The following is a 27,669-nucleotide window of genomic DNA, read 5'->3' as shown; positions in this document are numbered from 1 at the left end:
GTTGGCCTCAGTCCATAGAACTTGGGCAGTGTGTGCACAGTCAGGAATCATACAGAAAGCCAAGATAAGGGGTCAGTCCATGGGCAGTTGAGGGCAAGGGTGTGGCCACAGTTGGGGAGAATCTGAGGCCTGGGTTTAGGGTTGGGTTTGGACAAAGTTGCAGGACACTGTGAAGGTATACATTTGGGGGTCCATTTAAGCCAGGATTAGAAATCAGGCTGTTATAGTTCACAAAAACTGACCCTTGGGCTGGGGATGTGGCTCAAGTGGTAGCTCGCTCGCCTGGCATGTGCGGAGCGCTGGGTTCGATCCTCAGCACCACATAAAAATAAAGATGTTGAGTACACCAAAACTAAAAAATAAATATTAAAAAATTCTCCTTAAAAAACCAAAAACCTGACCCTTGGTGATCTCTTCAATATACCAAGCAGTGAGTACACGGGACCCACCACCCATAAGATGAGACCCATTCTGGGTTCATGACACTTTCACTGAAGGGGGATACAGGGTGGCAGAGTGGAGGACAAGGTGGGGGTGGAGATTTGCTGCCTTCAGGGATCCAGGCAGAAAGATAAAGCAGGCACAGGAAAGAAAGCACAACACCACCTTTAATGAGGGCAGCCCTGTCACAGACACACCCCAGGCACACCCGACAGTACCCAATGGGCTGGGAGGGAGACTGCTATAGGTACCCACGGATGTGTCTCCTATTTCTGGCTATTCCCACTCATCACGCCTTCCTCTCCAGCTGCTTCGGTCTCCAGCCTCGAGATGGGTCCCAGGTGAGCACCCAGGAGGGGCATGGGAGCCACTCGGTTTCTAGGGGCAATTTCCCGTGTGTCTGAGGCCATGGAGAACTAGTCTGGATGAAGACATCGCTGGCCTCAGAGCTGGGCGGTGACCTGGGTCTGGGGGTGTGGACTGAACCAAGAGACGACTTCTTAGGGCCCAACACCTGGAGTTCCAAGGCGGGACCCCAGGTGTTGGGCACTGCTTTGGTGGGCACGCTGGGTCTCCGCACGTGGCTTCTGGGCTCTGGAAAGCGGTCCATTCTCCTGGCCCGGGTGGAGTGTAAGGAGGCGGCTCAGTCGCGAACTTCGGTTCCTAGGGCTCCAGTCCTAACGCCCCTATGCTCACTCCCATCCCCAGGGAGAGAGGCACAAGGGCTGAGCAGCTGGCTCCGCCCTCCCAATCTTGCGTCTGCTGTTGGGTGGGTGGGTCGAGACGTCTGGGCTCTGACCCATAGTGGGACGTTCAGGCGCAGCTCACCGCTGCTTGCGCTCCGCCTGCTGGAGCCTCCGGGAAAGGTCCTCGATGCGCACGTTCTTGAGCTGAAGCAGGTGCTCCAGGCGCCTCACCTTCATCTGCAGGACCTGGGTGGGCGTCGCACACAAATCAAACCTAGCCACTGGCTGTCCTGCCCCGACTCTGCAGCCCCTAACCCCCTAAGGCTTCCCAGTGCGCCCTCACCTACACGGTCTCCTGCCCTCACCTGCACGGTCTCTTGCGAGGCCAACAGCTCCTGCTCCTTTTCAGCAATCTGAAGGACGAAGCTTGGGTCGCCCTGCAGCGCCTGGCTATACCCAGGAGGCCGGGGCGCCAGCAGCCGCCCCATCCTGAGGTAGGAAGCATCTTAGCGGAGGCCTGGACCTTGGGCTCCACCCTCACCCTTCCAGTGTATTGGGCCGGGCGTTCACTATCCCCCTTCTCCCCTTTTCCCCCTCCCCACCTTTCCACACCCAATCACCGTCCCCCAGCCCGAGTGGGGAGATTACCCAGCCTGTTGAGATCATACTGCTTCCAGCTTCTTTACCTGAGCTGCTCTCCTCCTTGGGGTTCTGGTGCACCTTCCCCTCGTGTTTTCTGGGATACATCTGAGACAAGGCAAATGGAGGAGTGACATTGCTGTAGCTCTATTTTGTTTCCCCCTCCGATTCTGCAAGCCATAGGAAGGTCAGGAAGACCTTTCTGAGAAGAAAGGAGGAAAGGCCACCTTACCCACATCCAAGTAGCCACTGCCATCAGTGGGAGGCAGCTCCTGAAAGAATCCCAGTGGTCCACTGTGAGTCTCAGCTCACCCATCCCCCCAAAAGCCCCCTAGGCCCTTCCCCAGTTCCCCAGATCAGGTCTTTTGGCCAGGCACCCCTCCCCCACACTCATCGCAAAGGCGATGCTTCTCCCTGCCTGGGAACCTCTCCTCCCCAAAGCATTTGGAGAGATTCGAGCTGGGTGCCACCTGTAAGGAACCGGAGCCCTGCTTCCTGCGCCTTTGCCGCTCCTCCAGGCGCTGCTTCAGCGGGATGAGTACCAACTCCACCACACCCGGGGCACACTGAGCAATCTTGCGCATTACGTCGTCTGGTACCGAAAAGTTCAGTTTGTTTAGCACCTTCCTACAGGATAGACATAGGGATGGTGGACTGGGTCCTGTGGGGAATGAAATCAAAGTAGTGGAGAAGGGGCGGGGCACGGTTGTCTTAGTCCTGAGTGTGCAGCCCAGGGGGAGTAGAAGGGCTTGCCATCTGAGCCTCACCCTCCCCTGCCCGAGATTGGGTGTCCCAAGGTTCTTTGTCTCCTTCCCAATAGAAAAGTTCCTTGATTTTATTACCAGATGAATTCTGTCGTGTTAGCCCTCAAAACCCTACCGTCAAAACAGTCCCAGCCTGGACAGTTAAGAGCAGAGTAAGTGAACATTCTTCTTAAGATATTAAAAGTGAGGGTTGGGTTTGTGGCTCAGTGGTAGAGCACTTGTGTGAGGCACTGGGTTCAATTCTTAGAACCGCATATAAACAAACAAACAAAATATATATCAACAACTAAAATATATTTTTAAAAGAAATTAAAAGTGCAGAGATCATAAACAATAACAACAAACCCCATAGGAGATGAAGAGGCTGGGGCAGCTTTCCTGGGAACTCAGGCAGGTTGGGGCTGAAGAGTTCCACTCCTGCATCCTAGTATTGTTTTACCTGTTCAGGTGACCCCAGTTGCTGAGCTTCTGCTGGAGAGAGTTTGCAGGGACATAATTGTGCATCTCCACCATCTTTGGGAAATAAAATTTGATGACCTCTGCCACCAGGACTGTGGGAGTAACCGTGAAAGCAGACATGGAAGATGGGGGGATGAATAAGGGAGAAGAGGGTGGGAGAAGAGAAGGGAGGGATAGAAAAAGCAGCAGAGTGATTGAACCCAGTGGGGAGGAAGATGCAGAAAAGGGAAGGATAATAGGGAGGGAAACAAAGAAGAGACAAAGATCATCAGTCAGATTTAAGATTCAGCTGCATTCCTTTTCCGTTAACTCAGAGCATAGGAAAACTCAGAATAAGTCTCTTAAGAGCTCTTCAGGAGGATGGGGCCTTACCCTAGGAATTCACATGGACACACATACTGTAACACCAAAGTTCCAGAGAGAATCACAGACTCATACAAGCAGAGACATGTGATAAGATCCCACTACAGATATATATGTAGGGCAGAATGTATAGACATGCAAGACAAAAACACAAGTCAGCCTAGTGCAGTGGCACATGCCTGTAATTCTAGCAGCTTGGGAGGCTGAGGCAGGAGGATCACGAGTTCAAAGCCAACCTCAGCAACTCAGTGAGACCCTATCTCTAAGTAAAATATTAAAAAGGGGGATGTGGCTCAGTGGTTAAGTGCCTCTGGATTCAACCCTCAGTACAAAACAAAACAAAACCAAAAACAAGTAAAAAAAAAAAAAAACCCACAAGCCAGATACACATAGGTGCACATGTAGAATACACATGTAAGTACAGAGTCACATATGTACATGGCCTCCTCAAATATGTACATATAAAATGCATATTCCATCCTGAAACCCCAGAAGACATTACTGGAATTTATAATTTCTGTGACTGTGACTACATAATCTCATTGAAACACATACACTGCACAAATACATACATAGATACGTATCTTAGTCATCAAAGTCCCTGGAGGGAGTCACACACACACACACACACACACACACAAACTATGTGCACACCAGATAGAACAGGTGGACATACACATAGACACACATTGTTCACACATAGAAACAAATAGAAAACACACACAAGGGTACTCTTCCACAGTTGAAGTCCCAGGAGGTAGATCTCACCCATATACACACACACCACAGTTACCCAAATATCAAAAATACAGTAAGCACACAGATCCCTTACACACGTCCATACAGGTCAGAATATGCAGAAACACACAGGAGCGCACACCTCCATCACTGAAGTCCCGGGAGAGGTTTCTCTTGGGCCTGGACAGAGGGATGTTGTCTACCCATAGGTACAGCTGGTGCAGCGCTTCTTCATCCACACTGCTCGCCATCGGGGCCCAGCAAGGTCAAGCCGTTCCAATCGTGCAGCGTCCAGACCCAGCCTCACGACCCCTCAAACGCTTCCTCTCTCGCCACTGCGGGCGTCCGGACCTGCCTCTGCCTCCCTAGCCCAAAGACTTACGTCCCATCTGGGAGCAGCCATATTGTTTTCTGAAACCATGGCAACCATTGCCGACTCGCCTTGAAGCAGGGCCTTCTGGGAGTTGTAGTTTTTTCCAGCTACCCTTTCCTGGGCTCCAGAGTTGTAAAGAGTTAGGTGTCCTTATCTTCCCTTTTTCTCCAAAAAGGCATCACCTCTACACCCATACCACCTGCTGACCCATTCTGAGATCTGCCAAAGCCGAACAGGCCCCCAGAACCCTGGCACCAGTATCCCCAGGGCTGGGATCCTCTTTATGTGCCCTTTAGCTATCAGTCCTAAATGAAGGAAAGCATTGCCATAATAATAATCACCTCCATTTGGGAGTACTGTTAATAATCTGCTACCCATATGAGCTGTGAGATTGACTTCTGTGTGACAGTGCTCCCTTGCTGGCTCCCTCCCAAAGTTCTGTACTCAAAGGGCCACTGCCACTTCCTCATCCCACCAGTGTTCTGGAGGGACATTTAATAGGTAACCAAAACTCCCAGAGAAAGCACAGAGTTCAAAGTCAGTACCTTAAGCAAGTCATTCAACTCCATCACCCTATTTGCTCCTTTGTGAAATGGGGACAGTTCTCACCTACTTGTGTGTGTGTGGGGGTAATGAATAGGAAAGAACTTATAAAATGGAAAGATGTTAACATTTACAAAAGACCTGTATTTGTATGTAATTGGGGGTAATGGGAGTTGGTTACAGGTACAGAAGCAAGAGCTACATCTATCTGCATTCCTCATCTTTCAAAGAGCTATTCAACCATGGATTGGCAATTGATTTTAGTAAACAGCTCCACTTCAAACGCAACCCTACAAGAGTTAGGAAGATGGATCCCTCATTAATGAATAGGTACAGGGTAGCAGTAAAGGAGTACTTCTAGGGTCAGCCTGGGGAGAAAGCTTCCTTCTAACACAAGTGTGGCTTTGGGTATATCACCAAACCTCTCTATGCCTATTTGTCATGGTTTTTCCTATCTTGTGGGCACTTTGGAAAGTGTTTAAGCCTGATACACTGTAAGGCCCTATTAGTATCAGCAGTATGATCACTAATGAGATCATCTCAGTTCCAGCAAGAGGTGTTCTTGTTGACAAAAAACAGCTGGAAGTGATTTGCCTAGTTAGTACTTGAAGTAAGGGACCTGAGTTGGCCAGGGTCACTTGGGGAGAACACCACTGTTCCCTCCTACTCACTCCAGAGCACATGGGATGTGTGTGTGTGTTGGGGGGGTAGGTTGGGCTTGATTTTGGCTCCCTGGTCTCCTCCTCCAGAGTTCAGATAAAGGAATGGGGGTGATGCCAACGGATAATCTCAAGTCCTTTTTGTTGTCACTATGTTTCAAAGCCTTCAAGGCCTGGAGGGGAGTGCCAAAAGTGCAGAAGGCCAAAAGTGGAAGTCATTCCACCTTCTTGTTTTAAAGTGATGCACAATGGCCTTGCCTTTCTGGGAGGAACCACACCCAGTGCAGGCAAAGAATATCCCCCACCCAACATTCCAGGGTAGGGAGAAGAGGAACTTGGTAGCAAAGGGGTGGTGAGGGGTTGGGAGGAAACCAGAGGTGAAGTGCCAGTCCCAGGCAGGGTGGGAAAACCGGTTTGAGCCCCAGAGCTGCCTGCCCTACTCAGGCTCAGGCCCTCCCCTGGCTGGAACCTCTGGGGCCTGAGGGCTTCAATGAGGAAGGGTTATGGAGAAAAGTACTGGGCCCTGAAAACAGGAGGTGTAGGACAGAAAAGGGCCTGTCCTTACTTTTGGACAGGGGAGCCCCTGGAGGGCACTGCATCAACTTCTTGGTGGTACAATTTGCTCCTAGAAAATTTCACCTTCCTCCTACCACTGTCTGCAAAGGTGGCCACCAGGTTTGCAGAGGGCCATTAATGAAAGGCCTTAACCAGGTGCCACCAGCATGCCTATATCCCAACTACTCAGGAGAGTATAGCAGTAGGATCACTTGAACCAGGAGTTTGAGAGCAGCCTGGGAAAGACCTCAAAAAACAAAACATCTCTCTAAGGCACCAAAGGCAAATCAAAGGGTTCTCCATATGCCCCTCCAAACTCCAACTTGACCCACAAGAGCTGTCCCAACAAACTTTCTGTTCTAGTCCAACTCTTGCAAGGATCTTCTTTAACCAGCCCTGGTGGGTCTAGTCCTCAGGTGCATATTGTCTGATTTAGCCCGACAGACTATTGGCTCCCTCTTTCCTGCCCCCAGCCAAGAAACCAAGAGCTTTTCTCTAACCCCAAAGCAGTGCAGGTGTAGGCTTCCTCAAATCTACCCTTAGATGGGTACACTGAAGACCCCTTCTTTCCCAAGTCTCTATAAATAACTCTTAGACATGGATGTTGACAGCTCCTGCTGCCCCTCATCCCAATCAGGGCCACCCACCCTCTCAACCCTTGCTTCTATGTCCCACCAGAGAGAGCAAGGACCAAAGGGAAGAGGGAAAGCATGTGTCCCCCAAGACAGACGCAAGCCCAGACCATGAAGGATGCACCCTTGGCTGTTAAAACGTTCACCCCCACAAAAGGGGAGTGGACAGATTTATTGAATTCAAACTGGGAAAGGAGCAGCTGGATGGCTGGACTCTGGGCCCAGCCCCAGGCCCCTCTGCCCAGGATGGGGCCCTGCCAGAGAGGGATGAGAGGCACAGGGCCTGCAGCTGCCCACAGGGGAGGTACCCAGTATCACTCCCCTGAAGGGCCTCTTGGAAACCTCCAATCTGAAAAGAAAACCAAGGGCCAAAGTCACAAGGACTGGGCCAAAGGAAGGGATTAGGGAGGTGGAAAGCAGGCAGAGGCAAGCTTAGGAGCCTGCCATGAGTTAGACTGTGCTTCTTGAGGCGGCCCAGGGATGGGGGTGGGGCTGCCAGCCTTGTGGGGACCCAGGCTGGACCTTCCTCTGGAGCCCTTCCCAGAATGGCTTTGAGGTCCCCCCCACCGAAGACCTGGTGTGGACGGCAGGGGGAGAGGCACTCTCCGGCCGGGAGCTTCCAGGGCCCATCCCTGGCTGCCACTATGGTCTAGTTCACTGATGGCACGGTGTGGTAGCACCGGACAGCTCCCCACTCACCCCACCTGGTCCCCTAGCCCAGGGGCAAATGGGGAGGAAAGGATTTTGAGAAAGAGGCAATAAGCAGGCAGTGAGGCAGACCTCAGCCCCTGGGCCTATCTCAGGGCCAGGGAAACATTACTAAAGGCCCTGGGGCTCCCCCCTTCTGGCTCCATCCACAGTGGTTGCACAGAGTTCTCTGCCCCAGGACTGGTGCTGCCCTTCTGGGTCAGGCAATGGCTATGCCCAGGGGGCTCAGCTTTGATGTCCAAGACCCCGAACTCCCGCCTGCCTGGCGTGGTTCTTCCTAGTCACGTGGACCAGATCATGTTCCAAGTGGAGGATGTGGCTCTGCACACGGTCATCAATGGGGAAGGAGGTCAGGTACCTCTTGACCATGGCAAAGTAAGCCATGGCCTCCCCAAAGCTGGGTACAGGCACCTCATCACTATCCTCATCATCATCTTCGTCATCTTCATCCTCCTCATCCTCATCCTCATCTTCCTCCTCTTCCTCACTATCTGACTCTGAGTCCTCCCCACCTTCCAAGAAATGGAGGGTAGGGCACTGTGCCTCCTCCTGGGCACTGTAACCCCCAAAGCTGCCTCCAGCCTCCACTACTCCCTGGGCCCAGTCCTCGGCCTCCAAGCCCTCAGAAGAGCTTTCCTCCTCTTCCTCCTCTTCTTCATCACTATCATCAACATCACCCTCCTCCTCTACCTCCTCTTCCTCCCCCAACTCCTCTCCTTCTCCTCCTTCCTCCTCCTCCTCCCCTTCTTCTTCTTCCTCCTCCTCCTCCTCTTCCCCTTCACCCTCCTCCTCCTCTTCTTCTTCCTCCTCTTCTTCTTCCTCCTCCTCCTCTTCCTCTTCTTCTCCCTCACTCTTGAGGGAAGTGGTGATGGTGGCATTAGGGCCACCTCCAAAACCAGCCTCCCGAAAACAGGTGGCTATGTCCGAAGGCTCCACTGCCTGCCACGCTGCAGCCACAAAGTGCAGGGCCTCCATGAGGCCCAGCTGCAGGCCTGAGCGATCCTGGCCCTCTAGGGCGGCCATGGCCTTGAGCAGCATAGCCTGGCGATAGTGGCCTTTCACCTGTTGGACCACTCCTCGCTCCAAGGGATGCACAGTGCCCGGAGGGAAGAAGGCCAGCTGCACGTGCCTCAGGCCTGAAGTGTCCAGGGACTGGGCAGCCAAGCGGCCTGCCAGCAGCAGGACCCGGCGAGACTCTGCAGCCATTCGGGTGTCCAGGGCTTTCAAGTACTTGGCCAGTGCCTGGGTGGTGACACCACCCTTAGAGTTGGCAGTGTAGTCGCAGGGCAGGCCACCTTGTCCCGCACGAGGCTTAGCTGATTTGCCGGCCACCAAAGGGGGTAGCTTCTCGCTGCCATCGGCATTGGCGCACAGCAAGACGCTTAAGCGCTGGGTGGCTTGGCGCGCCCTTCCATCGCCTCCGCACAGCCCCGCCGCCTGGTCGGGCAGAAAGTCATACCAAAGACTGGTCTCGGTGGCGCTGAACACGTCCTGGGAGGCGTATCCCTCGGCCACAGACGGCGGTTGCTCCTCCCGGGCGCGCCAGCCAGGCGTACTCCCACCACTGCCCTCCGAGGGCACAGCAGCCGGGCTGGCAGGTGCTGCTGGGGTCCGGGGAGCACTGTTTCGTCCCCGGGCACGGGCCACACCACTGCAGGACACCACACCATGGCGCCGGCGGAAGCGGTCCAGCCAGCCGTTGGAGGCAGTGAAGTCGTCCATGCCCAGCTCCTCGGCTATACGCAGAGCCTTCTCCTTGAGGATGATGCCCTTGACGGGCAGGCCAGCGGCGCGGATCTGCTGGAACCAGGCTATGAGCAATCCCTCCAGCTTGTCATAGGGGGACAGCTTGTTGGTCTTGCGGCAGGTGGAGGCCACACCGTACTTGCGCTCCGACGCCAGGATGGCGCGCTTGTTCTTCAGGATGGTGCTCAGCGTGGACGGCGGGATGTTGAAGCGCCGCGCGATCTCGCCCTTGCGCAGGTCCGGGTTCTCCTCCACCTCCTGGATGATCCGCGACTTCTCCCGGAACGTCAGCTGCCGCCGCTTGGGGCCCATCCCGGCGCGCCCCCCGCCCCGGGGCCCGGCACCGCCGCCGCCGCCCCGGGGCGGGGGGCCCGGGCCCGCGGCGGGGGGCACTTGGCGGCCTCTCCCGCGCGCCCCGCCCGAGACAAAGCGGCTCGCGGGGCGGCGGGCGGGGTGGTGACCCGGCCGGGCCGGGGGCACCTCCTGGGGCGGCGCCGGGCGGCTGGCGGCAGGCGACGAGCACGGGTGAGAGTGGGAGGCGCGGGCGCGGAAGGCAGGAAGTGCCGCGACGCGGGGATCTGAGAGCGCGGCGATCGGGGCGGAGCACACGGAGCGGGATCTCGCGGGAAGCGCGGGGACGCCCGGCGCCGCCTCCCGGTCCTCCGTGCCCATCCCCTTCCCGCCGCCCCGGACCTGCCACCGGGGGCGCTGCGGCCTGCGGGACCGGCCAGTGCTCGGGCCTCCGGGTGACCCGCCGGTAACCGCACAGGCGGTGACGCGCTGCGCTGCCACTGCTCTCGGTGGAGAGCGATTTGCTGCATAAAAAGCAAAATAACTCCTCCCGTCGCCTTAGGTTTAGGGTGAAAATGACCCTCATTTTTTTTTTCGGAAATTGAAAAATACCCGAAGCTAAAAATCGCTAAAATCGCTTTTCACACCAGCACCTGGAGAGATGCGCAGGTAACATTTTGATACATTTCCTTGCAATCTTTTCTCTAGGCACAGTTTTTTTTTGTTTTGTTTTGTTTTTAATGGATAAAACGCATCATGCTATCTAGAACGTATATCTGGCATCTGTTTTATCTAGAATCTAATGATGATAATTTTACCATATCGAACATGCTTTTCTAACGGTTGTATATAGTTCTAAGTGTGGATGAGCACTAACCCACTTAACCCATTGTTACACACTTAGGTTATATGTATAGACAACACCATAGTTTTGTTTGATGATCCTAATGATATTTTAAAAGATCTAGTAATCCCACACTGTAAAGATAAATACTGATAATAACTCAGTGTTTCGCTGCCTGGGCTTTTCCACGCACATAGCTATACATGTACCTTTGCACCTATAGAAATAATGTCTTGAATATACATAAGCATTTACACACATAAATCCATGAAACCTCCTCCTCCAGCACCAAAATACATAAAAATGATGAGTTCTTAAAACAAGTTCATTGCAGTGTTTTAAAACCTGGGGTAGAACAGCAACCCAAGGAGACAGGTTGAGAACCTGAGACTGGATGAAGGTTCCAGTGAGTGGGTGTAGACAAGAAAAGAGGACCAAAGACAGTGCCCTGGGTGCTACAAGGTTAAGGGGGTGCAAGAAAGGACCATCAAAAGAAGCATATGGAGCTGTTGAAGCCACAGGGGGAAATGGTCTGAAAACCAAGGGAAGAAAATACAACTTATTAGGATTTGAGTCTTGTGGATTTTTTTATTAATTTATTTTTTTAAATTTAATTTAATTTTTTTAACTGAGGATTTAACCCAGGGATCCCCAGCCCCCCCCCTTTTGTATGTGTGTGTGTGGGGGGGGGATTGAACCCAGGGCCTTGTGCATGTGGAGCAAATACTCTACCAACTGAGCTATATCCCCAGCCTTCTTTTTTTGTTTTTTATTTTGAGACAGAGCCTTGCTAAATTGCTGAGGCTGGCCTTGAACTTGATGATTATCCTGCCTCAGCTTCCCAAATTATTGGGATTATAGGTGTGCACCACCATGCCTAGCTGTGAATTTTCTAGTTCTATCCTTTGCCTATATTTCTTGTGTTTGTCTTTCTTTTTTTAACATTTAGTTTTTAGTTATAGGTATACACAATAACTTTATTTTATTATTTTTACGTGGTGCTGAGAACCGAACCCAGTGCCTCACGAATGCTAGGCAAGCACTCTACCTCTGAGCCATAATCCCAGCTCCAATCTTTCTTTTCTTTTTCTTCTTTCTTTATGTGTGCAGGTACATGTGTGTGCTAGTAATCAAACCCAGAGCCTTGTGCATTGCTAAGCCCATATTGTACCACTGAGCTATGTTCCCAGCCATTTTTCTTTACTTTTAGGAGCTCTTCATATGTTCTGACATAAATTGTTTTTGTTGTTGTTTTCCCCTCCTGGGGATTAAATCCAGGAGTACTCTACTACTGGGCTATATCTAGAGCCCTTTTTATTTTTTTATAGTAAGACAGGGTCTGTCTGGCCTGGAATTTGTGATCCTCCTGCCTCAGCTTCTTAAATTGCTAGGATTATAGGTTTATGTCACCACACCTGGTTTATGTATATTGTTTTGTGGTTTTGTTTGTTTGTTTAGGGGGATAGTGGGGACTGAACTCAGGCACTCAGCTACTGAGCCACATCCCCAGCTCTATTTTGTGTTTTATTTAGAGACAGGGTCCCACTGAGTTGCTTAGTGCTTTGCAGTTGCAGAGGCTGGTTTTGAACTTGAGATGCTCCTGCCGTAGCCTCTTGATCCACTGGGATTAGGCGTGCGCCACCGTGCCCAGCTGTATATTATTATTAATGGGACACATTTGGTATAATATTTTGTAGCTCATATTGTGAACATATTTGCATGTTAACAAATATCAACATAGGTGAATTTCATGCTTCTTTTACTCTAGGAAAACTTTGTTTAAAATACCATTTTCCAAACTAGGTATGGTGGCACATGCCTGTAGTCTCAGTGACTTGGGAGGCTGAGGAAGGAGGATCACAAATTTGAGGCTAACCTCAGCAATTTAGCAAGGCCCTAACCGATTTAGTGAGACCTTATCTTAAAATTAAAAATAAAGCTGGGAGTGGTAGAACATGCCTGTAATCCCAGCAGTTTCGGAGGCTGGAGCAGGAGAAACTCAGATTCAAAGCCAGCCTCAGCAACTGCTAAGCAACTCAGGGATACCCTGTCTCTAAACAAAATGCACGGTAGGGCTGGGGATGTGACTCAGAGGTCAAGTGCCCCTGAGTTTAATCCCCAGTACCAAAAAATTAAAAAGGGCTGGGGATGTGGTTCAGTGGTAGATCATCCTTAGGTTCAATCCTCAGTACCAAATAAATAAAATCTCAAAAATTTTTAAATGCCATTTTCAGGAGCCCAATATGTAATCATCCAATATTTGACATTTTGCATATTGAGCCCATCAGACGTCAAGCATCAGGCATCCCTGCTCAACTGCCTTTTAAGTACTGAGGATTGAACCCAGAGGTGCTCAACCACTGAGCTACAGCCCCAGTTGTTCAGTTGTTTGTGGGTTTTTTGTTTTGTTTTGTTTTTTGTTTTGTTTTGTACTAGGGATTGAACCCATGGCAAGCACTCTACCAACCAAGCTGTATCCCCAGCCCCCCCCTCCAGTTATTTTTATTTTAGGGTCTTTCTAAGTTGCTAAGGCTGGCCTTGAACTTCAATCCTCCTGCCTCAGTCTTGGAAGTGCCCATTCTCTTTAAAGGCTGCAGATACTAAAAATACAGAGAAGCTACCTTTCATATTGAAACACAATGACTCAATACACATACTTCCATGTATACTTTTATCCTCTTCTGAAATGAAATCTTTACAAATGGATTATTAAGGTCAGAGACCAACCTTGATCTTGACCTATGCAAGATGCCTGGAGACTGGAATAGGTGAATGACTTGGTCCCTATTCTTTGGTAGCTCACTCAGTTTAAGGAGATAAGTAAGATGCAGGAAAATGGAAAAGGAGATTTTAATATATACGCTGTTTCTCTCAGTAGTAGCCCCATCTTAGGAATTTATTCTATAGATAGGCAGCATCCAGGCACCAACAGATGTACTTGCTGTTAATCATTGTCAAAGCCAATAACCTAAATGTTCAGCATTAGGGACTTGAGTAAGCATAGGCCATATGGTACTCATATGGATCCATCTCTAAGTGAAGTGAAGAAAGAAATGTATGGAACAATGTTTCATATATTGTTTTTGTAGTTTTAAAAATACAGGCATACACATGCTTGTAAATGTATATTCCTGCATTGTTCATTAACCCATGTGGCTATGGAGCCCTTGAAATGTGGCAAGTTCAAGTTGAGAAATGCTGTGAGTGTAAAATGCACATTGGATTTTGAAGATATCCAGGTTTTAAAGCTATCCATTGGATTTTGAAACTGTCAAAAAAGTATGTAAAATATCTCATTAATAATTTTATTGACATGTTGCCAGTTTCAAAGTAGTCTCCTGTGTTTCTTTTTATTTTTTATTTATTTAATTTTTTTTGCAATGTTGAGGATTGACCCCAAGGCCTTGGGCATGCTAGGTAAGCACTTTACCACTGAACCATATCTCCTATTTCCTTTTTTTTTTTGATTGTTTATTTTTGTTTTGTAGCAGGGATTGAACCCAGGGCACTCAAGCACTAAGTTACATCCCCAACCCTTTTTATATTTTATTTTGAGACAGGACCTCTCTAAGTTGCTGAGGCTGGCCTGGAACTTTCAATCCTCCTACCTCTGCCTCCCAAGCTGCTGGGATTACAGGCATGGGCTACCATGCCCAGCATTTTATTATTTTTTTTAAATGTTGTTATTACTAGAAAATTTTAAATCCTATATGTGGCTCACATTCATGCCTGCTATTACATTTCTACTGGCTATAAACTATCTTCTGTAAAATATGTAACGCATTTATAATAGTAGCTGCCTGTGGGGAGGGGTCCTGAACATTGGTCCTGCTTCACTGTCTTTTTGTAACATTTAAATATTCAACTTTGTTTGAATTTGTGGTGCCATGGTAACCATTTTGGAGGGGCAGGGATACCCAGGATTGAACTCAAGGGCTCTCAGCCACTGAGCTGTATTCTCAGTCTTATTATGTATTTTATTTAGAGACAGGGTCTCACTGAGTTGCTTAGCCCCTCCCCATTGCTGAAGCTGGCTTTGAACTTGCAATCCTCCTGCCTCAGTCTCCTGAGCCTCTAGGATTACCTAAAACCCTTTAACATAGCTGGGTGTGGCTGCCCATGCCTGTAATCCCAGCAACTCAGAAACCTGAGGAAGAAATATCACAAGTGGGAGGCCAGACTGGCAATACTGTCTAAAAATAAAAGTGACTCAGGAGGCTGAGAAAGGAGGATCACAAGTTTGAGGCCAGCCTCAGTAACTTAGCAAGGCTTTAAGTAACTTAGTAAGACCCTGTCTCAAAAAATTAAATAAATAAAAAGCTCTGGGAATGTGGCTCAGTGGTAAAATCCCCTCTGGGTTCAATCCCCAGTACCAAAATAAATAATTAACTAATTAAAAGAAGTGCTGGAGGTGTAACTTGGTGGTAGAGCACTTGTCTAGCATGTGGGAGACCCTGGGTTTGATCTCCAACACACACACACAACAACAACAACAACAACAACAAAACATTAAACATGCCATTAGCCATGACAGAAAAATCCACAGGGAGGGGAAGTCCCACAAAGGTGAAGCTGTGTGGTAGCTGGCTTGGAGAAACAGAAGGGATTATGGAAATAAGAAGTTTATGCACCAATGAAAAAATAGGGGAAAACTTTATAAAATAGTATCATAGAGATACTACATCTCATTAAAGTTGCATGTTACTATCAAAAGTAACTGACAAGCCTAAAAATGCTTTATTTGGTAGCATTCGTTACAAATTAAAACAACAACAAAAGAAGTATGTTTGCTCCTCTTCTGCCCAGGCCCCAGGGGTCACATCAGATGCTCTTGAATGAGTTTACAGTTTGATGTGCTTAGTGCCAGGGTATTTGCTTCCATGGGGAGATGGAGCCTTCCATAGCCCACAGGTGTCCTGAACAGAATATGGCTAGATTTGGTCCTGTTACTATGCTGGTTGAAAATATTTCTTTTAACTTAATTTTATGGACTGGTTTTTGTTTTAACTGAGCACATACTCCATGATCTAATTGGCAAAAGGAGATTCAGCTGGACACACAGAGCTGACATGCAGGCCTCCACCTGTGGGATGTCAAAGGATTCCTGAGATTTTCAGAATCCACACAGCAGGTGGTTTCCTCTTCAAATACCCTGTGGGGATTTGTGTGGGAGGGGGTGGGGAGGTGGAGACCTGCTGTGTTGACTCTCTAATTGCAACCCTCAGAGCTGTTACACTGCCAGTCTTTGGAGTAGAAGCTGTCCAAGAGAGTGGAGCATTCCCGTCCACTAATGTAGATAGGAGCTAGCTTCTAGAAGCTAGGTTTCTAGCTTGAGTCCCAGGGAGAATGAAGGGGGCGGGGGCAGCTATCCCTGCCTGCCTCAGCAGTATAGCTCCTGGCACAGCAAAGGAACTGATATTGAGAAGTTCCCAGTTCCCACCTTGGTTGCTCCTCTCACAGGCTAGGATCTTTCTTTCTCCTTTCCTCTCATATTTGCTGACCACCTGGTGCCCGCCCTCCCTTTTGTCACCCCCACCCAGTGTCCTAGGACAAATAGTTGGGATTGCTAGGGAAAGTGCTTTCCTGCTTTCCTGAGCTGTGCCCCGTCCCAGCCAGGAGCCTCTCTTCCCTGGGGAGATAGGATGCAAAATCTAGCTTTTGAGTGTAGCCCTCCCAGCTCCTTCCAGGGAAATAGGCTTGGCTGGAAGGTGATTAGATAATTAGAAGATGATCATTGTAAACTAATGACAAATTCAGCCTCCCTCCTCATCAAAGAAACTCCAATTAAACAATATGGTGTCATTGACACCAAATTAGCCAAGTCATCAGTGGGAATGAGATACTTCTTTGGTCGCTGACAACCCCCCAAATTCCAGAGGCAGAAATCCAGGCCTAAACAGGTTCGGTGGCACACGCCTGTAATCCCAGCTACTGGGGAGGCTGAGGCAGGGGGATAGTGAGTTCAAAGCCAGCCTCAGCTACATAGCGAGATCTTGCCTCAAAATAAAAAAATAAATTGGGCTAGGTTGTGGTTCAATGATTAAGCGTCCCTGGATTAAATCCCCGGTACCAAAACCAAAAAAAAAAAAAAAAAAAAAAAAAAAAACTCTGGGACTGGGGCTGTGGCTCAGAGGTAGAGCACTCGCCTAGCACGTGTGAGGCCTTGGGTTCAATCCTCAGCACCACCTAAAAATAAATAAAATAAAGGTATTATGTCCAACTACAACTAAAAAACAAAATATTTTTTTAAAAAAGAAAAAACTGTGAATGGTATTTATGAATATAATGCACTCCACTACTGTCATGTATGTAAGAAATAAATTAAATAAGAAAAAAAAAATGAAAGAAATCCATGCCTAGGCCAACTGTGGCGTTGCCAGGAAAAACTTGGGTCACATCCAACCTGGCGGCCTCCGCTCCTCAGTTCCGGTGAATTTGTGGTGCCCTGTAACCCTTTGCGGGGGGGGGGGGGAGGGGGACGGGTACGGGGAATAGAACTCAGGGGAAAGGGGGCTGGGCCTGGGAATTACGTTCTGCGGCTGCTTGGCACTGAACGTTGCGTGGACAGGTAGGCTACTGGGGTCAGAGGCTCCTGGGAGGGAGCATATCCTGGCTCCACCTGCCCAACCTTGTGACCTTGAAAAAATTAATGAACTTCTCCATATCTCAACGCTTCTGTCGGTAAAATAGTACCGGGAACGCGGACGCGCAGCACAGCTGTGTTTGGCAAACTTCCCTGGAGCCAGGTGGAGCATCTCAAGGTCCCTACCGGGTGGTCGTGCGCAATGTTACACCTCGGGGGGTCTTCCTGATGCCCCCCCCCCCGGAGGTCTTGGCTTCCTCTGGGGTATGTTGCTCCAAATCAAGTTCCAAGAGGTGGAATTCTGGAAATTAGAATCCTGGTGCCAGGGATTGGGGATGAGTGGGCGTGGCATAACCCCCAATTCCTGTGCCTGGGAAGTGGGCGGGCTGGGCTTGTCCAGTCTAGGCGATGCTCACCCGGCGGGCCCCGCCCTCGGTCCCGCCTTCCTCTGACCGGCGCCCCCATTGGTGGCGTCGGGCGGCGCGGCCGCTGTTATTTTTCGAATATATAAGGAGGTGGAAGTGGCAGCTGCAACGAGAGGTTTCCCCGGCTGCAGCCTGAGTCCCGCGTCCCTCCACCCCTCCCCACCCTCCCCGCATCCCTTTCCCCTTGGGCTCCCTCGCTCCCGGTCCCTTTGCTCTTCCTCCCTCCCTCCCTTACTCCCACCCCGGCCCGCTCCCTCCCTGGCCCCGGCCAGCTGTGCTGGGCTTCTGTTGGTCGCCTTGACCGGGCCCTGCAGCCAGCTTTTGCCTGCCCCGCCGCGATGGAGGTGCCCCAGCCCGAGCCTGCGCCAAGCTCGGCTCCTAATCCTGCCGGCGTACGCGAGAGCGCCCAGCGCCCAGGCCACCTCCCGGGCCTCTGGCTGGGGACTCATGGTCTCCTGGAGTCCCCGGAGCTTGCGGTCTCTAAGTCTCCAGTCACCACCCTGACCCAGACCATGCACAATCTCGCCGGGCTCGGCAGGTAGGACGCCCTGAGAAAGCCGGGCGTGGAAATGAAGGAGGCCAGGACTAGGATCCTGGGACACTGGGCACGGGAGCCCAATCTAAGAGGTGGAGTGGGGAGGCTTCCCGACAGAGCAGAGGCACCCTTGCCCCGGCTTCAGGAGTCCAGGGCAAGGGCATTGAGACAGAGACTGTGGCTTACACCCTCCAGGTGACCTGATGTGGACCCTTTTTCCCCTCCCCCTCCCTCGTTTCGTCTCTACCACGCTGTCTCCCTAATCACTGCCCCAACAGCCACCATTTTGCCCCAGGCAGGGAATCTAATTCCGGGCCTAGAGGGGGAACCTGAGGGTGGCATAGCTGTGGACCCTCTGTTCCCTGCACCACCCCATTCTGCCCCCAGGGTTAGTGATTAAAGAAGGATCCTGCTCCCTAAGACAGTGTGTAGGGAGGCAGGAGGGTGCTGGTTGAGATGCCGGCAGCAATAGAGACCTAGGTCTTGGCCCTCCTTCCTGGAAGGAGCATGAATGGATGTGATTCTGAGAGCTAGGGAAGCTACTCTCTAGCTACTTTGCTGTCTCCCTCTCCGACCCCTCTGGGCCCCAAGCCCAGCCTCCTTGCTCTTGTCCCTGGATTGATTCATCTCTCCCTGCACCTTGGAGAATTTTTCCTAAAACAATCAATCCAGACAAGACAATTAATAGATTGAGCCTTGCTGATCTGAGAGGAGGGGTAGACCTGATGGGATCACCTCCCACAAGTTCTTCTCTCAGTGAAGGGGCTCCCTGGGACATTGTAGAGGCTGGATGGGCCCTTCAGAGGTGGTGGGATGCGGGAATAGGGGCCGACCAGCCCTTGAGTTCTACATATTTATCTTTCTCCTTTCCTGGGTCCCTTCTCCCTCCCCAGCGAGAACCCAAAGAGTCTGCCCTTTCGAAGCCGGCTGACACACCTATCCCTGTCAAGGCGGGGATCTGAATCTTCCCTGTCATCAGAGTCCTCTGAATTTTCTGACGCAGGTGAGACCCAGGGTCCCTGGGGAGGTCCCCAAGTACCAGGAGAGTGGGGGAACTGCTTGGGCCTCTTGACTTCCCTGCCCTTCAGATTAACATCCTTCCTACAACCTGAAAGGCCTAGCAACCTCCCCTAACCTGCCCACAAAGTTGGAAGACATACCTCTGATGAGGCTCACCACACCCAGTGCATTCTGTGGAGAGGGTAAGAGGGTGGGGCCCTCTGCGGAAGGTGAGATCTTACCTATTTAAAACCAGGCGCCGAAGTCTCTAAACCGCAGCCCCACCTGGAAGGCATTTACAGTTGAAAGTTGGTCTTTTAGAGCATTCTCTTATAGTCTGGAATGTTTTTCTAAAAAGCTGTTGTGTCTTCCAAAGTATTTTAAACCAATTTAAGAAAAATGCTTAGAAAAATATACGTAGAGGAGTTTCCATAGCGAACAGGGAGCCAAGCCCTGTGCCTTTTGATGGATAGTGTGTCACCCTCCGGAGCAGTGGGTAGGTTTTTGTTTCATTGTTTAAAATAAAGTGTCCAGATTTAAAATAGAAACACGTTTATTTTTCTCTTCTTTGGATGCTGTGGGGAAAGTATACAGAAAATACTACTTTCAGATCAAGGTGTTCTGTCCCCTTAGGTCTCTGCATGGATTCCCCCAGCCCTATGGACCCCCAGATGGCAGAACAGACGTGAGTAGAGAAGTGGGGTGGATCCCTACTACCAAGGACTCACCACTTACTTTTGGGAATCCTAGTTCTACTAAACTCAGTGGAGAGGCCAGGGAAAGTAGTCAGATCCCTCAACATTTGTCTGGGGCTAGTTGACCTTCCCAGACCTTGCTCCCTGTTTCAGGGAAGGGTCTGCTCTTATGGAAACCAGATGAGAGTGGGCTCAGGAATGGTAGGCAAAGCGTTCCCTGGGAGCAGAAGATGGCTCCCACTAGCCAAGTCTGTTTTTCAGTCCAAGCCCATATGTCCCCTTTGTTTGCCCATACATATTATATGTGTGTGTTTGAGAAATACCCACTAATTCAAAACTTTAATTTGCTTTAGGCCAAGTTGCACACTGTTGGCTGCAGACTGATTTGGCCCTTGGCCCATTAGCAATCTCTAGTTTCATGACACACTTTACTCTCTGTCCAAACCCTGGAAGTCAAGAGAGCTGGTGGTCTCTGCTCTGGACGAATACCTCTCCCTTTGTTAGGGGTTGTGAGTAGTGCCTTCCAGAAGACAGCTGTTCCCATCCAGCTGTTAAGGCACAGGCAGGTGAAGCAGCTGCCAACCATTAGTAGGGGCAGCTGGGTATCCCCAGCCTGAGCCGGGGTACTGTGGCTTTGGGTTTAGGGCAGTGACTGTTTCCTCCCTTAGCTTTTGATCCGACTGGGCGGGGTACAGGGTTTGTTCACAAACAGGAAACAGAATTGAGTGGGGGTGGAGGGCAACACAGAGCTGCCCTTGCCTTACCCCTAAGGACTAGGTGCAAACTGGAAATGAAGCCGATTAATTGGTCATCCTGATGCCAAGTTGGCTGAGCACAGCCCTCTCATGAGGGGACAGGGACACCCCTTGATATTTTGGCCCAGAGTCCCTCCCCCCCTGCACCTGCCTTGACAGTTAGTTTCTCAGAAAGAAGCTGCTGTGTGTGTGAGTGTGCACGCACAGATGCACAGAGTTCCCCATGGCAGGTGGTCTCCAGTAACATAGCTGGGGGGCGGGGCCTATATACAGAAGCTTATGCTTTAGCTTCAAAAGGAACATCTGTTGGAATTCCTTGCCTGCTGGCCTCTTCTAAGGCAGGAGGAGGGGGTGGAACAGAGGCTGGGTCCTGGAAAATTCCATAGGAGGGAGGAAAGGATGTGACCCTGTACATTTGTCACTAGGGGGTCTGCTGTGGCAGACTGGGGCTGGTCCAGGGGGCCATTAAAGCAGGCCCCTGTCCTGGAAGGAGCCAGACCAGCTCCTCACTGGGGGAGGAGAGCCCAGCCTTGCTGGCATCCACCCCTGACTAAACTCACATTGCTGGATGCCCATGGCCGTCATCATGGGGTGGATGGATGCCTTCCCTGGCAGCCATATGGCCCCACTTAGGTGATTTGCATACAGGTGGAAGGCTTGTATGCAGGCTGGCGAGACTGTTGCCTTGGTGATATCTCAATGACCCTGTGACCTGCCCCAGCTGTCTCCTTCATTGCTTGTCTTTGGGCCCTCTTCCATTCAGGGAAGCCTTTAAAATTCCAGGCTGCCTCTCATCTCCCCTTCCTCAATACCTGGGCCCCACTGACAGTGGGCCTCTTCCTCCCCCTCCCTTTGCTCTGGCCTGAGCCCTGGTCCTTGGGCCTTATAATTTGTGGCCTAGTGCTGGGCGTAGGTGATGGGATGTAGAGGAAGATGGGCCACATCTTCTGTCTTCTAGGTTTGAGCAGGCCATCCAAGCAGCCAGCCGGATTATTCGAAAGTAAGTGTCCCTCACCCTCTCTGCCCATGACAGGCTGGCCCCCAGGGATGTCAAGGGATCTAGGGGAGGGATGTCTTCCCTGCCTTTAGTCCCTGTCCCCAGGGACTTTTAGCTGTGACTTTTCCCTGTTTCCTTCTGCAGTGAGCAGTTTTCTATCAGACGTTTCCAGTCCTTGCCGGTAAGTGTCCTCTGAGACCCAACAGAAAACATAGGGGTGCTGACTGGGTAGGGGCACAGGCATCCCAGGGCTACCTCCCAGTTGGTTGGGGAACATGGGGTTTCATATGTGGCTGAGCAGGCCAGGGGAGTTGGAGGAGGGGCAGAAGAGAATAGAGTCTAGGCTGGTGGCCAAGAAATGCAGCCTTCAGTATCTGCTGCCCTTCCTGGCTTCCTAGGCACGGCTGCTGGGCCACAGCCCTGTGTTACGGAACATCACCAACTCCCAAGCACTGGAAAGCTGGAGGAAGAGTGAGGCAGGTGACAGAGCTGCCGGCAGTCCTGGGGAAGACAAAGAAAATGTGAGCTGCTTCTGGAAGGCCCAAGTGGGAAACCTCCAGGGAAAGAAGGGGGCATGCATGCCTGGTGGTTCTCTGGCATCCGGTGATGCCCCTCCTCTTGCATCTCGCCCACAGAATGGATTTGTCTTCAAGATGCCATGGAAGCCCACACATCCCAGCCCTGCCCATACTCTGGCACAGTGGGCCAGCCGCAGAGAGGCCTTTACCCAGAGGCCAAGCTCAGCCCCTGACCTGATGGTACATAAGGAGAGCTGACCCTTTGGAGGGACCTTAGGATGTAGCTTGGGGGAAGGAAAGGGTAGCATGGGACCCCCCTAGGCACTGAGAAGGAAGGGGTTGAGGACTGATTCTGGTCCTCCCCACCACTGAGTAGCCTGTGCGTGTTTGTCACTCTGGCAGTGTCTTACCCCTGAGCATAAGATGGAAGTAGAGGAGCCCAGCCCCTTGGCTCAGTCCTGCTCTCTGACCCCTGCTGAGGCATCTACTGAGGAAGATGATGGATTTGTGGACATTCTGGAGAGTGACTTAAAGGTAAACAGTCTTGGCCTGTCAGGTCCCTACCTCTCTCCCTGGGATGGCCCAAAAGAGAGGCTCTGAGCCCCAGCAGCAAGCAACATGACTTCATTTCAATGTCAGAAGAAGTATTTGAGGTAACTGAGTCACAGTCTGATCTCTGGCCAATCAGAGAAGGGCAAGTGACTGGTGCCACAGTGGAGGGGAAGCTGGGCAGGGTGAAGGGACGTGCGCAGCTCAGTACAAGCCCCAACAGCAAGTAGGTCCCTGCAGCTCTGGGGGTTTGGGGGGGTGGGGGTGCTGCTCTGGGTAGAGAAGCTTAGCAGGGTCTGGGAGGGCTGCTGGCCTGGTGTTTGCTGAGGGGACAGAGAAAGTTGTGCTGGAGGATTCAGGCCTGAGGGGTTTGACTTGTGCCTGTAGTTGTGACCATGTCCTTGCTGATTTGACCTTAGGATGATGAAGCAGTTCCCCCAGGCATGGAGAGCCTCATTAGTGCCCCATTGGTCAAGACCTTGGATAAGGAAGAAGAACAGGTATGCCTCTGGGGTGGCCCCCTCTGGGGTGGCCCTGCCCTCTGGGTAGAATTTGGGATTAGGGATTGAATATTCTGACCCCTGACCTGCCACCCTTGCCAGGACCTCATCATGTTCAGCAAGTGCCAGCGGCTCTTCCGCTCTCCATCCATGCCCTGCAGTGTGATCCGACCCATCCTTAAGAGGCTAGAGCGGCCCCAGGACAGGGACATGCCTGTCCAAAATAAGCGGAGGAGGAGTGTGAACCCCCTGGAGGAGGAGCAGCAGCCTGAGGAACCTGTGAGTGCCTTTCTCCTGGGACTGGGCTGTCACTATCACCTTGATGTTCCACTCACTTGGTCGTTCATGGCAGAGGGTAAGGTACAGCTGGTATTCTGGGCATGGTAGCACCGAGAGAACAGATAGCCTCATCCTTGACCCCTGCATCCTTCTGCCTTGCCTCTTAGAAAGCCCGTGTCCTCCGCTCAAAGTCCCTGTGCCATGATGAGATCGAAAACATCCTGGACAGTGACCATCGTGGGCTAATCGGAGATTACTCCAAGGTACCAGCACAGCATGGGGCCCTCAGGAGGCTTACCCTATTACTAATTGGGGACCCCTGCCCCTGGAGCTACTTCTGTTCCTCCTCTCTCCCCAGGGACTCTCTTTTCTTTGTCCTTTGTTATCTTTGCATCCTATGTTCCCATGCAGACTTCTCCCTCTGGCTCTTCTTGGTCTCCTGACTTTACCCAGATCTGTCTAGGCATCCATTGTACCTCAGCCTTGGAGAACATTTCCCACCTTATATCCATGTCGCCCCTCCTCCTGCCTCACTCCTGGACATGGTAGGCCTATGGGGCAGGAAGCAGAAAGTTCATGTTTTCTATTCCCTCCTTCACTTCCCCTTGGAAGGTTGTTCTCTGGTTATCAGCCCCAGGAGGTGCCTTTGGGTTGCTATGGGAACCAGAACTGAATTTGAAGGCCAAAGCAGGTGTGACCTCTGGACTTGGGAACAAAGCTCCCTTCCTTTTCAGGCTCCTGCTTTTACCAATTTTACTTTCTCCTTTCTTTTATCCCTTCCCTTCAGGCCTTCCTTCTACAGACTGTGGATGGCAAACACCAAGACCTCAAATATATCTCACCCGAAACGGTAAGCAGGGTTGAGTCATTTTCCAGGGGCCTTTTGGACTACTGTTGGCTGTGACCTCCTCTGGGGATGGGCTACATGTATGGACCAACAAAAGGGCGAGGCCAGTCCCTGGCTGCCAGCCTGACCTTCTGATGGCGCCACCTGCAGATGGTAGCCCTGTTGACCGGAAAATTCAGCAACATTGTGGAGAAGTTTGTGATTGTGGACTGCAGATATCCCTATGAATATGAAGGAGGGCACATCAAGGTGAGGTGGGACACTGGGCAAAGGCCTGAGGACCCCACGTGGCTCAGGCACCCTACTGCAAGGCTCAACCAGTAGAGGGCCCATGTGTGCCTTCTCATGGTAGGGAACTTGCCCAAGAAAGATGGGGTCACCTATCTGGGAACAGCAAGGGGGAGGGGGTCTGCCTCCCAGGTGCAGGGCTGTGGCCTCACCCCTAGCATCTCTTGACAGACTGCTGTGAATTTGCCTCTGGAACGGGATGCTGAGACCTTTCTGCTGCAGCACCCCATCATGCCCTGTAACCTGGACAAGAGAATCATCCTCATTTTCCACTGTGAATTCTCATCTGAGCGTGGGCCCCGCATGTGAGTCCCAGCTTTGTCTGCCCAGCCTGCTAGTGCCTGCCCTTGGCCTTTCCTGCCCAGGCTTGTAGGTGCTGGAGCTGTTGGAATGGCCAGAGGGGTGAGCCAAGCCTTTCAGCCTGTGTCTCTGGTCCTTTGCTAGTCTGTTTCAGGAGCCCTGAATATATCTCTTGACTTGTGTCCACTCATCACCTCTCTGCTTCCTCTTTCCTGGGCTAGGCCACAGATTTCTCTACTGAATATTGTGCAACTGCTCTCTGGAAATAGAGCTTACCACCTCCCTCCTGCCATCACCCCAGCCTCTTCTTTGCCCAATAAAGACCAGCAGACTTATCCTCTACTGGCTGATATTCCTGTGCTCAAAAACTTGTATGTGGGCTGGGGCTGGGGCTTGAGCTCAGTGGCAGACCACTTGCCTAGCATGTGTGAGGCATTGGGTTCAAGTCTTAGCACCACATAAAAATAAAATAAAGGTTACAAAATTTTAAAAACAAAACCTTCTGTGGCTTTCCCAAGGCCTTCAAAGGAACAATTTTTTCTTGAATATTTCCAAACAAAGTATAAAGATGAGGGAACAAGTCCTCTCATCTAGACCCCACCACATGGCCAGCTCTGATCCCCCCATCCCCCACTGTAATGTTCCAGGTGCCGATTTATCAGGGAACGAGACCGTGCAGCCAATGACTACCCCAGCCTGTACTACCCGGAGATGTATATCCTCAAAGGCGGCTACAAGGAATTTTTCCCACAGCACCCGGTACATGAATGGGGGTGGCTACATCCTCTGGGTGATAGACTGCAGGGAAAAGGCTTGGCCAGGTCATAGTCCTAAGAGAAGGAGAAGGAAGGGCTGGCTTCCCCTTTCCTCCAAATTGACAGACCCCTTCCATCCTGCCCTAGAACTTCTGTGAACCCCAGAACTACCGGCCCATGAATCACGAGGCCTTCAAGGAGGAGCTGAGGACCTTCCGCCTGAAGACACGCAGCTGGGCTGGGGAGCGAAGCCGGAGGGAGCTCTGTAGCCGGCTGCAAGATCAGTGAGGAACCGGTGCCAGTCCTGCCACCATCCTGGCCCTGTGAGGCCCTGGTGCCTATTGTACCATGGGCCTTCTAGAGGCCTCAGGTGCTATCCAAGGGAAAGACAGCATGGGTGTCCCGTCTGTCTGCCCCTGTCCCTGATTTCCCTTGTCTCACTCCAGTCATTTTCCATACTCTGGTGATAACACCACCCCTGGAAGACCCCAGCCTGGTGGGTTAAAACCAGGTCAGAGGAAATATTTTGTGTTCAGCAGGAACCTTTTTGCTTTTCTTCCTTCCTGTTTGGGTCAACTCTTTTGTCTTCCTGGTCCAGAAAAGTCCCTTTATGTATGTCAGCTGAGGCTGTTGGGAGAGCCTTGCCCCTGAGGACAAGGATGGGCCAGGGCTGCCCCTGCCTCTGCAAGAATCATGGGTGTGTCTGCACGTTGCCCCTTTCTTTTTCCTGTCCCTCTGTCCAAGCACCTCCAGTGTAAACATAAGCTCTTACTCTTTCCTGTTGCAGTATTACCTGCGTGCTTGATTTGTTTGTCTAACTTTTACCTGTCCCAGGACACAATCACTGGCTGTGTAGTCTCCCCCTGTCCAGTTGGGGTTAGAGATTCAAACAGCAGTTACCCCCTGGTCCTGGCTTTTGTTGCCCCAGAAAGGGATGTTATTATCTTTGGAAGTTCCTGAGGAAGGGGCTAAGGCCTGAATCGGGAACCTACTGGAGGCCCCAATGCTGTGAATCCTAAGGCCTGACTGGTCAGAACTTGCTGCTGTCCTGTCATGGATGGATGGATGGATGGATGGACTGTGGGTGGGTGGATGGCCATGAATGCATGGTGCCTTGCACACACATGTGCATATAAATTGAGTGGAAGCATTTTGGTGAACATGCTAGCCTGTGGCAGGAATGTATATGTGAACAAAAAGTCTTTACAATTCATTTGGAAATATTCAAGAAAAAATTGTTCAAGAAAAAATGTGGAAGCAGCTAAACCAAGGACTGAGCAACCTCTGGATTCTGAATCTCAAAGTGGGGGAAGGGTTGTGCTTGAAGGCCCCATGAGACATCTGTTAAGGCCTTGGTTCAATAAAGCACTGAGCAAGTTAAGAAAGCAGCACTGTGATCTCTGGAGCCCTTGACAAAACCAAAGCTGACCACAGTGGTGGGACTGGGGCAGGGAGCAGGCCAGCAGAGGCTGGAAGGCTTTCTAGTAAGGTATCTCAAGTTCCCTTTCCGTCTTCTCTTGAAGTCTTCGATTTCTTGTATCAAAGACACTCCTGCCAGAACTTTCCCCTCTCCCCTCATCTGACTACCCAAGCATTTCCGAGCTTACCTTCCCTAAACCCTACACCCAATGGTAAGAGTGAGTGACCCCAGCATGCCTCAAGAACTGTCAATGGGATGGGCTGGAGTTGTGGCTCAGTGGTAGAGCATTTGCCAAGCATGTGTGAGGTACTGGGTTCAATCCTCAGCGCCACATAAAAAAAAAGTGGATGAAATAAAGGTATTGTGTCCATCTACAACTAAATAAAAATTTAAAAAATCATTGTCAATGGGAGCCAGGTGCAATGGGGCATGCCTGTAATCCCATTGACTTAGAAGGCTAAGGCAGGAGGATCATAAGTTCAAAGCCAGCCTCCGAAGTTTAGTGAGGTCCTAAGCAATCCAGTGAAATCCTGTCTAAAAATAAAAAAGGCTGGGATGTGGCTCAGTGGTTAAACACCCCTTGGTTCAATCCCCGGTATCAACAAAAAAATTGTCCGTGGGGCTGGGTGTGGTGGTACACACCTGAAATCCTGGCTACGGCAGAGGCAGGAGGATCACATGTTTAAGAGCAGCTTCAGCAATTTAGTGAGGCCCTTTCTCAAAAAGGGCTGGGGATGTAGCTCTGATAAAGCACCCCTAAGTTCAATTCCCAGTAAGGAGGAA

The 27,669-nt window shown here is 51.0% G+C and overlaps 3 protein-coding genes and 1 long non-coding RNA gene across 7 annotated transcripts in view; 1 reads left to right on the top strand and 3 right to left on the bottom strand.

The window, feature by feature from the left end:
* Positions 1–612: 612 nt before the first annotated feature.
* Positions 613–6,905, bottom strand: Spef1 (sperm flagellar 1). The gene is made up of 7 exons (XM_026385801.2): positions 4,233–6,905; positions 2,970–3,081; positions 2,237–2,393; positions 1,999–2,038; positions 1,814–1,874; positions 1,493–1,616; positions 613–1,373 (listed from the first exon to the last, which is right to left on the bottom strand). The coding sequence occupies exons 1-7, from the start codon at positions 4,339–4,341 to the stop codon at positions 1,266–1,268; spliced, it is 711 nt and encodes a 236-aa protein (XP_026241586.2). The 5' UTR covers positions 4,342–6,905; the 3' UTR covers positions 613–1,265.
* A 79-nt stretch (positions 6,906–6,984) lies between these two features.
* Positions 6,985–9,653, bottom strand: Cenpb (centromere protein B). Its single transcript, XM_026385800.2, has one exon. It carries the CDS (start codon positions 9,616–9,618, stop codon positions 7,786–7,788), a length of 1,833 nt encoding a protein of 610 aa, XP_026241585.1. The 5' UTR covers positions 9,619–9,653; the 3' UTR covers positions 6,985–7,785.
* Positions 9,654–10,065: 412 nt separating this feature from the next.
* On the top strand, positions 10,066–26,884 carry Cdc25b (cell division cycle 25B). 3 transcript variants are annotated; one of them, XM_026385789.2, is made up of 16 exons: positions 17,456–17,987; positions 18,878–18,987; positions 19,617–19,668; positions 21,392–21,433; positions 21,575–21,611; positions 21,829–21,951; positions 22,066–22,188; positions 22,351–22,482; positions 22,917–22,997; positions 23,100–23,276; positions 23,444–23,539; positions 24,064–24,126; positions 24,274–24,372; positions 24,583–24,716; positions 25,359–25,470; positions 25,614–26,884. In XM_026385789.2, exons 1-16 carry the CDS (start codon positions 17,788–17,790, stop codon positions 25,752–25,754), a joined length of 1,722 nt encoding a protein of 573 aa, XP_026241574.2. In that variant the 5' UTR covers positions 17,456–17,787; the 3' UTR covers positions 25,755–26,884. The 3 variants fall into 3 exon arrangements, with proteins under 3 accessions (XP_026241575.2, XP_026241574.2, XP_026241573.2); XM_026385790.2 differs by lacking the exon at positions 17,456–17,987 and adding an exon at positions 10,066–10,266 and having other exon boundaries at positions 21,829–22,188; XM_026385788.2 differs by having other exon boundaries at positions 21,829–22,188.
* The window catches only part of LOC113180665 (uncharacterized), a 19,195-nt gene continuing 13,384 nt past the window's right edge, over positions 21,859–27,669 (bottom strand). The window contains exons 3-4 of one of the 2 annotated variants that reach the window (XR_013343697.1): positions 24,119–24,344; positions 21,861–21,931 (exon numbers count right to left, since the gene is read on the bottom strand). This is a non-coding gene — a long non-coding RNA (uncharacterized LOC113180665). Of the gene's footprint in view, positions 21,932–24,118; positions 24,345–27,669 lie in introns of both variants that reach the window. The other variant, XR_003300498.2, reaches the window with a different exon arrangement.

Source organism: Urocitellus parryii, chromosome 6 (assembly GCF_045843805.1).
Source record: "Urocitellus parryii isolate mUroPar1 chromosome 6, mUroPar1.hap1, whole genome shotgun sequence".
In the NCBI taxonomy this organism is placed as follows: Eukaryota; Metazoa; Chordata; class Mammalia; order Rodentia; family Sciuridae; genus Urocitellus; species Urocitellus parryii.
The sequence above is the reverse complement of the archived record's forward strand: the minus strand, read 5'-3'. Positions and strand labels throughout refer to the sequence as shown.